The sequence below is a fragment of the Colossoma macropomum genome, unplaced genomic scaffold (assembly GCF_904425465.1).
Source record: "Colossoma macropomum unplaced genomic scaffold, Colossoma_macropomum, whole genome shotgun sequence".
Classification (NCBI taxonomy): domain Eukaryota; kingdom Metazoa; phylum Chordata; class Actinopteri; order Characiformes; family Serrasalmidae; genus Colossoma; species Colossoma macropomum.
The window spans coordinates 18,346,882-18,359,446 of record NW_023494802.1 but is presented as its reverse complement, the minus strand read 5'-3'; the positions used below and the strand labels follow the sequence as shown (position 1 = coordinate 18,359,446).

The window sequence follows — 12,565 nt, the reverse complement described above, 5'->3', positions numbered from 1 at the left end:
GAAAAAAAACAAAACATATCATCCCAAAATTTTTAGTCTGATGTTATAATAAATGCTAATTAAAACTCTAAAACGCAAAGGAAAAACCATATATAAACAGGATCCAGAAACACTGCCACCTTCTCTGGGCCCGAGCTCATTTAAAATGGACTGAGGGGAAGTGTAAAAGTGGACCTGTGGTCCGACAAATCAACATTTGAATTTCTTTTTGTAAATCATGGACACTGTGTTCTCCGGCCTAAAGACCACTCAGCTTGTTATTAGTGCACAGTTCAAAAGCCAGTATTCAAGATGGCATGGGGGTGCATTAGTGAATGGGAATGGGAAAACATTTCACTGCAGCAATTGGACTCAGTTCTCAAACGCTTACAGAGTGTTGTTAAAAGAAGAGGTGATGAAACACAGTGGTAAACAGGCCCCCGTCCCAACTTTTTTGGAACGTGTTGTTGGCATCAAATCCAAAATGGGCACATATTTTTCAAAAAACAAAATTTCTCAGTTTCAACATTTGATATGTTGTCTTTGTACTATTTTCAATGAAATATAGTTTTAAATGATTTGCACATCATTGATTTTTGTTTTTATTTACATTTTGCATTTTACATCATCCCAACTTTTTTGGAAATGGGGTTGTGTATATATATATATATATATATATATGATACATGTATGTACTAAACTGTACGCTCCTCTCCTGAATCAATTTGTTGTTTGTTTTATTTCCCATGTACCTGTTTTCTCACAAGTGTGGGCCTCATCTTGGTGCTAACTCCATCATGCCAAATAAAAAAAAGCTGATTTAAGGCAATGAAGAGAGGAAGGATAAAGGAGGATAAAGAGGAATAACAAAAACAAAAGCAGGGAGAAATGCACGGTACAACCTGTTTAAAGTGAGAGGCAGGCTCTGAGAACCCAAACATGAAATATGACCCCGACCTAAACCTTGACATATTCTTCAAATGATGCTCAAAGCAGACTTTAGCAGTTTGGTCCCATCGGGTTTGGACGCATTTCAAACTCACCACAAAGGAACTGACAACACTTAACAGTGTTTTCCTCTCTTTATCTGTAATCTTTCTCACATCCTCTCTATTCAGAGAGACTGCAAATGAATCACCTTTGGTAGACGAGCGAATTCCCTTCATTCTGTCTTGAACGTGAGTACAGGTCCCATGTGAACCGGTCTCTGTGATAACTTGTGAAATGCCTCTGTCTAAATGTGGCGCTATAGGGCAGATTAAAACACTGAGCCAAAAGCAATATGCTATACAAATTCCAATCCTTCCTAAAAAAACATTCATACCAAGTCACTGTGACGAAATGTAATTGAGGTCTGGGTTGAAAATAAGCAGAGCAGAGAGGCACAAAAATCAGACTTCCAAATTGAGTGAGAAGCAACAGCCCCTCTGCTACTCTTCCCCAGTTTCTCCAATTACTTCACACGTTCCAGTTTCACAATGCTTTTGCCAAATAAAAGTAATGTTAAATGGCAGAAAATGATATAAACCCAAACAGTTCTTTCATATTCCAACCAACAACGATATCTACAATCTCAGTGCAAGTGAAGACGGCTCAACAAGCCCTCACAGTGAAATCCAATAACTCAGTAAGTCCTCAGCTTAAAAAAAAATAATTATATATAAAGATAATACAATAAATATGGCATACTTTATTTATTTTTTTTTTGTTCAAACCTGTTGGTTTAAAAAAATATATATATATATATATATATATAGATACACAGATCAGACATAACATTAAGACCACCTCCTTGTTTCTACGCTCATTGTCCATTTTATCAGCTCCACTTACTATATAGGTGAATTACAGACTGTAGTCCATCTGTTTTTCTGCATACTTTGTTAGCCCCCTTTTAACCTGTTCTTCAGTGGTCAGGATCCCCATGGACCCTCACAGAGCAGGTACTATTTGGGTGGTGGATCATTCTCAGCACTGCAGTAACGCTGACGTGGTGGTGGTGTGTTAGTGTGTGTTGTGCTGGTCTGAGTGGATCAGACACAGCAGTGCTGCTGGAGTTTCTAAACACTGTGTCCACTCACTGTCCACTCTATTAGACACTCCTACCTTGTCAGCCCACCTTGTAGATGTAAAGTCAGAGACGATAGCTCATCTGCTGCTGCACAGTTTGTGTCGGTCATCCTCTAGTCCTTCATCAGTGGTCACAGGACGCTGCCCACAGGACGCTGTTGGTTGGATATTTTGGGTTGGTGGACTATTCTCAGTCCAGCAGCGACACTGAGGTGTTTAAAAACTCCAGCAGCACTGCTGTGTCTGATCCACTCAGACCAGTGCAACACACACTAACACACCACCACCACGTCAGTGTTACTGCAGTGCTGAGAATGATTCACCACCCAAATAGTACCTGCTCTGTGAGGGTCCATGGGGGTCCTGACCACTGAAGAACAGGTTAAAAGGGGGCTAACAAAGTATGCAGAGAAACAGGTTGCTGTACTAGCGACGACGAAGATCGGGATCGGGATCGATCATTTTGATTATCATTCTCATTGTCTTCTATGAAACTACATGCCCTCTTCGAATGGCACGGCCATCTACAAGGCTTACTACCGGAGGTCTACTATGGTCACTGCCTGCGATTCTCCTTCAACAGAGCAGACAGTTTCCTCCGAGTCCGTCTGGTTTCTTTATTCTAAATAAACACAGTTTCCTGTTCACAGTTTCTTATACTAATAACAGGAAGAAGTTGCTACTTTCCTTTTGTAAAGGCTTTAACTACAATATTGCTGCTTTTCCTGGTAATACCCCACTTTAACGTCGTAACGTTAAACGACTGTATTCTCTAAATATTATGACTTTATTCTTAAAATATCACACCGTACGACTTTTTATCTCGAAATATTATGACTTTAAGAATAAATTTCATTTTTTTTAACAGTGGCCCTAAAACACTGTCGTACAATAACGCTGCACAGAATAGGTTCAATTATGATGCTGTTATAATACTGCAGTCAGATCAATTCATTTCACTGTGTGCATAATGTGACATTCTGGACTGTTCGGTTGTCCTTTTTCAAAAGGACCATTTAATAGTTTAATGTTGACTTATGATCAAATCTGAATGTCCGCTCTGATGACTTGACCACCAGTTACTTAAATATACTGTAGTGAAATCACTTCATCTATGATGCATAGTATTATACACTCTGAACTGATTTCGATTTATGGACGCATTATGTGAAATAGACATCATACAGGCCAGGGCCGCCCGATACGACAACGGCATCTCTGGTTCCTACGTTTGCTTGCTGTCTGATGAGCATATATTTTGCGAGGGAACACATTTTTTGTGAGGGAATGCAAAACATTTGCGAGGGAACGCAATGTCATCAACTTTTTTTTGTAACCTTGGCCCTTTAGGGGCTTCGTACAAAACAGGAGATGAATGTGTGGATGATTTTCTGAAGTAGGACAATTTTTCCAGTTCCGAGAGCAGCACAGCGGAGTTTTCCTTTTATTTATTTATTTATTTATTCGTATTTTTTTTAGTTGCTCGTTTATGGTTGTCACTTTTAGGAATGTCATGGATCGTGCCAAATAGAACTGTAGAAACCCATTCCCATATCTCCATATCTCACATTTTATAGCACGTGTCAGGCTCCAGTCCTCGCAGGCCAAAACACTGCAGATGTCAGCACACTGCCTCATTAAACACACCTGATTCAGCTCATCAGCTAATTAGCAAAGCCTTCATGAACTGTATTCAGAGCATTAGATGGGCGTAAATGCTAATCTCTGCAGCTCTTTGGCAATGAGGGTCCTCAGTTTGACATGCCTGTTTTACAGCATGAGGTCTAACTGGTTTCATTTCACAGTGTGAATCGTCCAGCAGCTCCTGTATCAAAAAAATAAGAAATAAATTAAAAAAAAAAAAATAAATTTCTATGAGTGGGCGAGTCCAAACTTTTACCTAGTAGCGCAGTTTTAAATACAATTTATAGATGCTCCCCATCTAAATCTGTGCCCTGCTTGGAACCCCCTGTAAAACTAATCTGGACACTGGTGCTGTTAGATCTCAGGTACACTATAAAACTCACTGCGCATCTTAATGAAAGAATTAAGTTAACACAATTTAAATACTACAGAAAATTAACTCCAAAATGAATTTTTGAGATAGTAACTCAGTCATTTTGAGTAAGATTGGTTTTTTCCAGCATATTTTGAGTTAAAGTAACTTTATTTAAATGTATTATATTCACTATCGCCTCACAGCAAGAATGGCCTGGGTTCGATTCCCGGCCGGGTGACCAGGGTCGTTTCTGTGTGGAGTTTGCCTGTTCTCCCCGTGTCTGCGTGGGTTTCCTCCGGGTACTCCGGTTTCCTCCCACAGTCCAAAAACATGCAGTCAGGCCAACTGGACATGCTAAATTGCCCCTAGGTGTGAGTGTGTGTGAATGTGTATGTCTGTCTGTCTGCCCTGCGATGGACTGGCAACCTGTCCAGGGTGTATCCTGCCTTCTGCCCAATGACAGCTGGGATAGGCTCCAGCACCCCACCGCGACCCAGAAGGATAAGCGGTTTAGATGATGTATGTATGTATGTATATTCACTATTTTTATTTAACTTGACTTTACATGCAAATACAAACAGGCCAATAATGGGTTGTTTTTAAAGACTGTTGAAAATTTAGTGTGGCTTATTTTGATGAGTTCAGACTTAAAGATCCCATCAAACGGATCTTTGAGTTGAATAAACTTATTAAAATTTAGTTTAGACTCTCAGCTTTACTTGATAAATATCTGGCCAATGCAACCTTTTTGAGTAAAACTCACATCATTCCTATTGGCTCTTAGTACCATTTATTTACATATTAGGCGTGTCTCTTCTCCATCTGTGTGTTGTCATTCTCCCCAGCCCACCTTCCCTTGTGTGGACTAGATCAATAAACTTGTGTGGTTCAGGCTGATCAGTACTGATTGACAATCATTGTTGAGGAAGCCGAGTTACTAAGTTCCTCTCTGCTGATTGTGGTTCTGCTGTGTCTAAATGCAACAGAAACTACATCTGCGCTCTGGACTGAACTGTCAGAGTTTGGTGAGGTGGTCTGATATTAACATGGACAAGATGCTACAAATGTCTATGATCATATCTCTGCAATACAATATGAATTTGTCAAAATGATGGCCTAATGGTGAATTTAATTTGACCATCTGAATTTACATGACCAAATCGTAAGGCAAATTATTCAGTAACTGCATGAAATAAATGTAATTATTTTATTTTATTTATTTATTTATTTATTTTCTAGTTCCCTTAAATTTAACAGAACATGTGTTTTATGATCATACGCATATTGCTATATGCTTACAATTTACTGCTGAAAGCCAAAAATCTTAGATGCTCTTTGTATTATTTTATAAAAAATAATTTTTACAGAGCAGATCACTGAAGAGACGCCATCTGTTTATAGTTTATAGCCCAGATTTGTGGAAAAATGGGTCGACTTTCAGTAGAAAAAAACATTTTAAGTTCAGCTTCTTTTATAATAAGGGTTTAAAATTACATCACCCATCTATTTGACTGGAAAGAAGACAGTTACAGCTCTCATACGACCCCCACCTTTAGAATGTAGCTTATGAAATATGAAAGTTATGAAAAATATGACGAAGTGCGTTTTGGAACCACCGGTGGTCTCAAGGAGTTGAAGAGGTTAATTATATTGAGTTAGAACAGCTTATACACAAGTCACAAATACTCAATTATTATAATATTATCAAAACAAATGGAGTTTTTACTTAATTTACTGATTGAGTTATTGAACTTAAAACATTTGAGGTAATCAGTTTCCTCAAATCATTTGAGTTGACTTAACTCATCAGGTTTTACAGTGTAGCTGTTGGTGCTTCATTAGAGCAGTGCTTCACACTGGAGACACTGTGTGGACTTCTATTTCAAAGTTTCACAAACTGCATTGCACTAAATCCATAAATACAGGTGGTCAGTGTTTAAGTATTGATGTCTACGATATGTTCAGAAATGCATTTTGTGAGGTGATTTGATATAATTTATTATAAGAAATAAGCAATAAATATTGTCCTATTTCCACCCCAATAACAGTCTACTAGTCTACTAGTCTACTAGTCTCCTCTTTAGTTCAATATTCTTCTCCAGTTTGTTTTAATGCCTTTCATGCCTGATGTTGGTGTTTATGGACAAGCTGGCAGGCCAGCGACATTAGGCCCCACAACAGGCTTTTTCTCTCTGAGGTTAGAGGTACCATCAACACCTGCCAGAGCTCCTGCAATTAGTCATCCACTATGCCCTGACCTTCAGGTGGCCTAATGCCCAGCTGCAGCCAATCAGTCTGCCAGTCTATCTGTCCATATAGTCTGCCTGGCGTGTGCCACTGTCTGTGAAAGTGTACGTTGCATTTCAATGATGGCGAGCAACAGCCTCCTTTCATTTCATCTGTTTGTGTTGCCGTACAATGTTGCACTTAAAACCTCGGAGAATAAAATGAACAGAACTTTCCGTAGCGTTTAAGGTTAACCAAGACCCTGACACTCAGACTAACAGCACAGGATCTAGCCAGTGCGAGAAAGTTCCCGGCAACAATAACATGTGACAGGGTATTTGTTTGCATATCGCTGCTGTCGGAAGAAAACCTTGTATCTCCATTTTTGTCGTTTTTCAGTTTTAGACATAATTTGAAAATACCTGTTGTGCTTTACATTGTGTGTAAATTTCATGGAGAATGGACCAAAAGAAATGACCCAAAAATCACTTGGAAAAAAGTCTGGTTCCATTGACTTACATTAAATTAAAAACCTTCCCCTGTAAAATTACCATTTTGGAGATACGAGGTTTTCTTCCGGCGATATGTTTGGCTATATGCTCTTCTTGAAAGTGCACAGCTGTTTTAAAGTAAACTCCATTCTCAGTGGGACCTCCTGTGTTGACTGAATTTCAGCATTCAACATTGTTCTCAAGTATTATTTGCAATTATGACAGGAGTTTTGTGTAGTTATGACATGAGTCTTATGGGGTTTTAGGAAAACTAACAGTTTGTAAAGCTCTAAAAGAGTTTATACTGTGTTGTCTGCTGAAGTGTAGACTGTAAGTAAAAGCTTGTCTTGGTTTCATATGAACATTTTTATGGAGGTGGTGTAATTGATCATAGGACCAGAGTCTTTTATGTTAAGTATGCAACTGAGAAAGATGATGTCTGTAGCAGAACTGTACAAATAGAAGATATTAAAATGTGTTGTAAATAAGATAAAACTACCATATTTGGTATATGTCGTCCTTAAAGGGTCTATTATTGATCTTTCAGTAAAATTGTACAGCCACATTAATATCATGCTTACTCAAGAGGCAAATGTGAAGTCACAATTGTGACTGATGGGACATTTGCGTTGAATTATCATATCTAATCAATAGGGTCTAGATAAATTAAGATAATCCTTTATTAGACCCACAACGGGGAAAATCTCAGTAGCCACGTTTACATGCAGCCTATTAATAATCCAACCAATAGCTCAATCGGGAATAGAATACGTCCATGTAAACACCTCAATCTGAATAGTCTAGTCCGATTGAGGCCATTCGGAATACAATTTCTATCCGATTGATCGAGGTGGGTAATCCTGTAAATAATCCGTTGAATAGAAGAATAATAACCGTGTAAACGCCTGTATCTGATTACATTCCCTATCGGAAAGTTTACGTCCGTTCTGATCATGTGCGTCGCGCCATAGCGAAAGGATATAACGTTCAACATGGCGGAGCAGAAACTGGTCTGCAGAGGAGACGAAGTTATATGCTCTGATCTTTAAAAGACGGCGGTGGGACGGACGTCCAGCTTATGTGTCTCAGAACACGACGTCTTCCTCTCGGCCTTCTTTAATAAGGACATGTGAAGGACGTTTTCCTGAGTCTGACATCATTTTAAAGCAGTTAAAAACACAAGCACTGCTCACTGCTGCTCGTCTCACTCTGACTGGACTCACTTGATGCTGGTTGTCATGGTAACGTCTACACTAAGTGGTTCTCTACACATGCGCATCATTTTGTATCTGATTACTTGTAGTGAGGATGTAAACAGAGGTTTTCCAGATTGTTGAGTAGAGTGAGAATAAACACCTCAGTCTTAATCTGTAATCAGACTGTATTCAATCGGAGGGGCAAAAAACTTTGCATGTAAACACAGCCAGTGTTACAGCAGCAAAGGGACAGCAAGGCACTCAAAAAAAAGAAAAGAAGTAACAAGAAGAGAATTAACAAGCAAATAATTAACCTTAATTACTTAACAAGATTTTTACAGTTTGTTACTTGTTACTTTATAGACAATATATACAATACTAAAAGTAAAAAAATAAGATAAAAACCTAAACTCTATCCTTCACAAAAATGAACATAATATATAGGATTATAAATAAATAAAAGCTAAAATTATTACACTGTAAGGAATATTTAACCCAAATTTCACATAGTTTTGCACATGACGTATTGATTTATGTTACCCATGGGATGGTGAGGAGTTAACAATATAAACATTATAATAGAAAAAAATCTTTACGCTATAGAGATATTTTTTAAATATTGCACATGGAGTATTTATTATATTGCACACAGGAAATGGTGATGAATTCCAGTTTATGTTCTGTGGGTGTGTGAGGTCTAATGGGGTGGAGAAGGGTTCCACTGGGAGCAGTGCTGGTGCTGGTGCTGGTTGTCTAGTAATCATAGCCAATAATGACTGCATATACTTTCCATTATTATATAAATATGCTGCCTCTGGTCTAATAAAGTAACTGATGCAACTTTCGTCTCTGTAGTTTCCCATCAGTCATAATTGTGACAAAGAATAAAGCAGACTTAGTGAGCATGAAACTTTTATAAATGTTCTACATGAAAACACAGTTTGGGTCAGTAAAATTTGTGACTCACACAGCTGGAAAAAATTCAGGATTACTTAGGTTAATCCAGCAATGCACTTATTTCTCTAATTGCCTGCTTAATACGATTTGGAATAAGCGGCCCAGAGCTAAAAGGCTGTGATACTGGCAGCTCTTAAGGATGAGGCCTAATTTCAGCTCACTGTTTTTATAAACATCCTGACACACACTTTTATCACCCCAGCTTGGCTTTGATTTGTGATATGTTGTGCTTGGGCTGCAACAACAGATCAACATCATGATGATAAAAAATTGTTGGCAATGAATCTTGTCGATTGACATTTGTGCTCCCAACTTATATCACTCAACTGAAAGAGGGAAACAGATGGCAGAGAATATATCACTGCTGTCGAAACAAAACAAACAAATTTTTCAGTTTTTGACATTATTTGAAAATGCCTGTTGTCCTTTACATTGTGTGTAAATTTCATGATGAATGGACCGACAGAAACAACCCAAAATGACTTAAGTAAAGTAAAGTAGGTTTTTTCCTTCTCGTGTAAAGTTACCATTCTGGAGATACGAGGTTTTGTTCCAATGACAGTGATGTACAGGATTGGACATGACCCAAAAGTCAAAATTGTGGCAACTGCCCTGTAAAAATTCAACTTACATTTCTTGGTGTATGTAGCAAAAGTATATAGCTATATAGAGCTATATAGAACCATACGGCCAATATATACAGCATATACATATCGCAGTTGTCGGAAGAAAACCTTGTATGTCCAAAATGGTAACTTTACAGGAGAAGGAAAAAACATGCTTCACTTTTAATGTAAGTCAATGGAACCAGACTTTTTTCCCAGTCATTGTGGGCCGTTTCTTTTAGTCCATTCATCATGAAATTTACATACAATGTAAAGGACAACAGGTATTTTTTTTTAATTATGTCAAAAACTGAAAAACGACAGCAGCAATATATAGAACTAAATAGAACCATATACAATGGAACCATTTAAGCATGCATGTTCTTTAAGCACGCATGGTCCTATATATGACCACTTTCTTTACTAAAGAACCTTTGAAAAATCATCTTTTTTAAGTGTATAGATAGCAGAACCCTTTTTGGTGGTGCTATACAGATCAATTTCAAAAAGGCTCTATATAGAACCATATACAACGCATTCTCCATCAATCTGAAGAACCCCTTCATGATGCAAATAACCCTTTAATCATGCAAAGGGTTATTTTAGTGGTCATGGTTCTATATAGAACTACGCTCTTTACTAAAGAACCCTTGTAGTCACCATAGCAGAACCCTTTTTGGTGGTGCTATACAGGACCATTTTTAAAAAGGCTCTATATAGACCCATACACCGATCAGGCATAGCATTATGACCACCTCCTTGTTTCTACGCTCATTGATCATTTTATCAGCTCCACTTACTATATAGGAGTTTTTACACACCTCAGTGTCGCTGCTGGACTGAGAATAGTCCACCAACCAAAAATATCGAGCCAACAGCGTCCTGTGGGCAGCGTCCTGTGACCACTGATGAAGGACTAGAGGATGACCGACACAAACTGTGCAGCAGATGAGCTATCGTCTCTGACTTTACATCTACAAGGTGGACTGACAAGGTAGGAGTGTCTAATCGAGTGGACAGTGAGTGGACACAGTGTTTAAAAACTCCAGCAGCACTGCTGTGTCTGATCCACTCAGACCAGCACAACACACACTAACACACCACCTCGTCAGTGTTGCTGCAGTGCTGAGAATGATCCGCCACCCAAATAGTACCTGCTCTGTGAGGGTCCATGGGGGTCCTGACCACTGTAGAACAGGGTAAAAGGGGGCTAACAAAGTGTGCAGAGAAACAGATGGACTACAGTCTGTAACTGTAGAACTACAAAGTGCACCTATATAGTAAGTGGAGCTGATAAAATGGACAATGAGTGTAGAAACAAGGAGGTGGTCATAATGTTATGCCTGACCGGTGTATACAAGCAGGCATAACATCCTGGGGAGAGCTGAATCCTCTCCATCGAGCTCTGCGCTTCATATCGTTATTGTGCTCGTCGTCTTGGATTTACAGCACCGCAGCCTCTACATGAAATACAAGCAACAGGTTGCAGCTCTTAAACTAGTTCGCTCATGTTGACTGTGCAAAGTGAGATGAGTGAGTCATGCAGTGCATTTTAATATTACAAACACACGAATAGAGTTATCAATAAAATATCCATAATCCTAGTTAGATATATTCTAATAAGTCTGGAGAATGTTATGAGCCCTGCCTCACCTGCAGAACGCTCTTCGCCGTTGCCGTGGACACGATGGTGGTGCATATGGGCTCTCCGTCCACTGTGCGCTCGCCCATGGTGAAGAGCATCGGAGTGGCCAGCAGGAAGGCGGCTGCCCACATGCCGCTGATCAGCTTCTTGGTGCGGCTGCGCGACATGGCGCTCTTCGCCTTGAACGGGTGACAGATGGCCATGTAGCGCTCCACGCTCAGGCTCGCGATGTTAAAGGCCGTGGCGTACGAGCAGCCGTCCCGCAGGAAGTAGTAGCCTTTGCACACGGCCTCGCCGAACGCCCACGGGTGGTGCACCCAGATGAAGTTGTAGAGCTCGATGGGCATGCTCAGCACCAGGATCAGCAGGTCGGACACGGCCAGGCTGGCCAGGTGGTAGTGCACGGTGCTCTGCAGGTTCTGCAGCGACTTCTTGGTCAGCAGCGTGTACAGCGTGATGGAGTTGCCCAGGCAGCCCACCGCGAAGAGCAGCACGTAGATGACGGTGACCAGCGCTTTGGAGTACACATCCGTGTTCACGTCCAGGTCCTCCTGAGGCGCGGTAGCGTTGGCGTGGAACGGCGCCGAGTGGTTGGCCAGAAGTTGCTGCGTCAGGGCGCGCAACTTGGAGAAGTTCCGCTCCGTCAGGGTTCCGTTCGCGTCCATGGCGCTCAGCTTCGTCCAGTTCGTCAGCAAGCTGAGCGACCGGTCAGCAGACTGCGCTCCAGACGCATCTGGCGCGCATGTGTTTGGATTAAAAGTCTGAAAGAGAAGCAGAGAGAGCCGCGGGCAATGGAGGAGGAGAAGGAGGAGAAGGAGGAGGCTGCACTCTCCGTCTGAAGACGCTCAGGGTTGGAGAAGCTGGAGCGCGCGCGCTTTTATATCTCTCGGGCGAGGAGGAGGCGCGCTGCGTCCGAAACCTTGAGCGGTGACGCAGCGCCGTTGAAGGACGGCTGCGCTCTGCTTCTTTTTTTTTCCACGTTTATTTGCAGAGAGGAATTGTCGTGCAGCCTTGACGACCTGAACAGGTGTACCAGTTTTATTCCCAGCGCTTCACAGAAACGCTGGACTTGGCACAAAGTCTGGAACGCAGATATACAGCAGGAGTGGAGCTCTTATTCCACTGCTGTGGGCAGTATGTTTACACCTGCAGTGTCTAGAGCCGGTCCTGGAGGGCCAGTGTCCAGCACAGTTTGGAGGTTTCCCTGCTTAAACACACCCACTTAACCTGGCAATTATCAGATAAGTGTAATCAGGTGTGTTGATAAGGTAAATCACCAAACTGTGCTGGACACCAGCCCTCCAGGACCGGAGTTGTGCGCCCCTGGTCTAGAGGCTGTGCATGAAATCAACACTTGGAACCCCGGATTTAAACTCGTAAACTTGTCTATGTAGAGT

At 40.8% G+C, this 12,565-nt stretch overlaps 1 protein-coding gene across 1 annotated transcript in view; it reads right to left on the bottom strand.

Moving 5' to 3' along the window:
• The window catches only part of ntsr1 (neurotensin receptor 1 (high affinity)), a 76,814-nt gene extending 64,535 nt beyond the window's left edge, over positions 1 to 12,279 (bottom strand). Inside the window, exon 1 of the mRNA XM_036592363.1 lies at positions 11,177 to 12,279. Coding sequence (XP_036448256.1) covers positions 11,177 to 11,833 — 657 coding nt within the window. The 5' untranslated portion in view covers positions 11,834 to 12,279. The remainder of the gene's footprint in view (positions 1 to 11,176) is intronic.
• Positions 12,280 to 12,565: the final 286 nt, after the last annotated feature.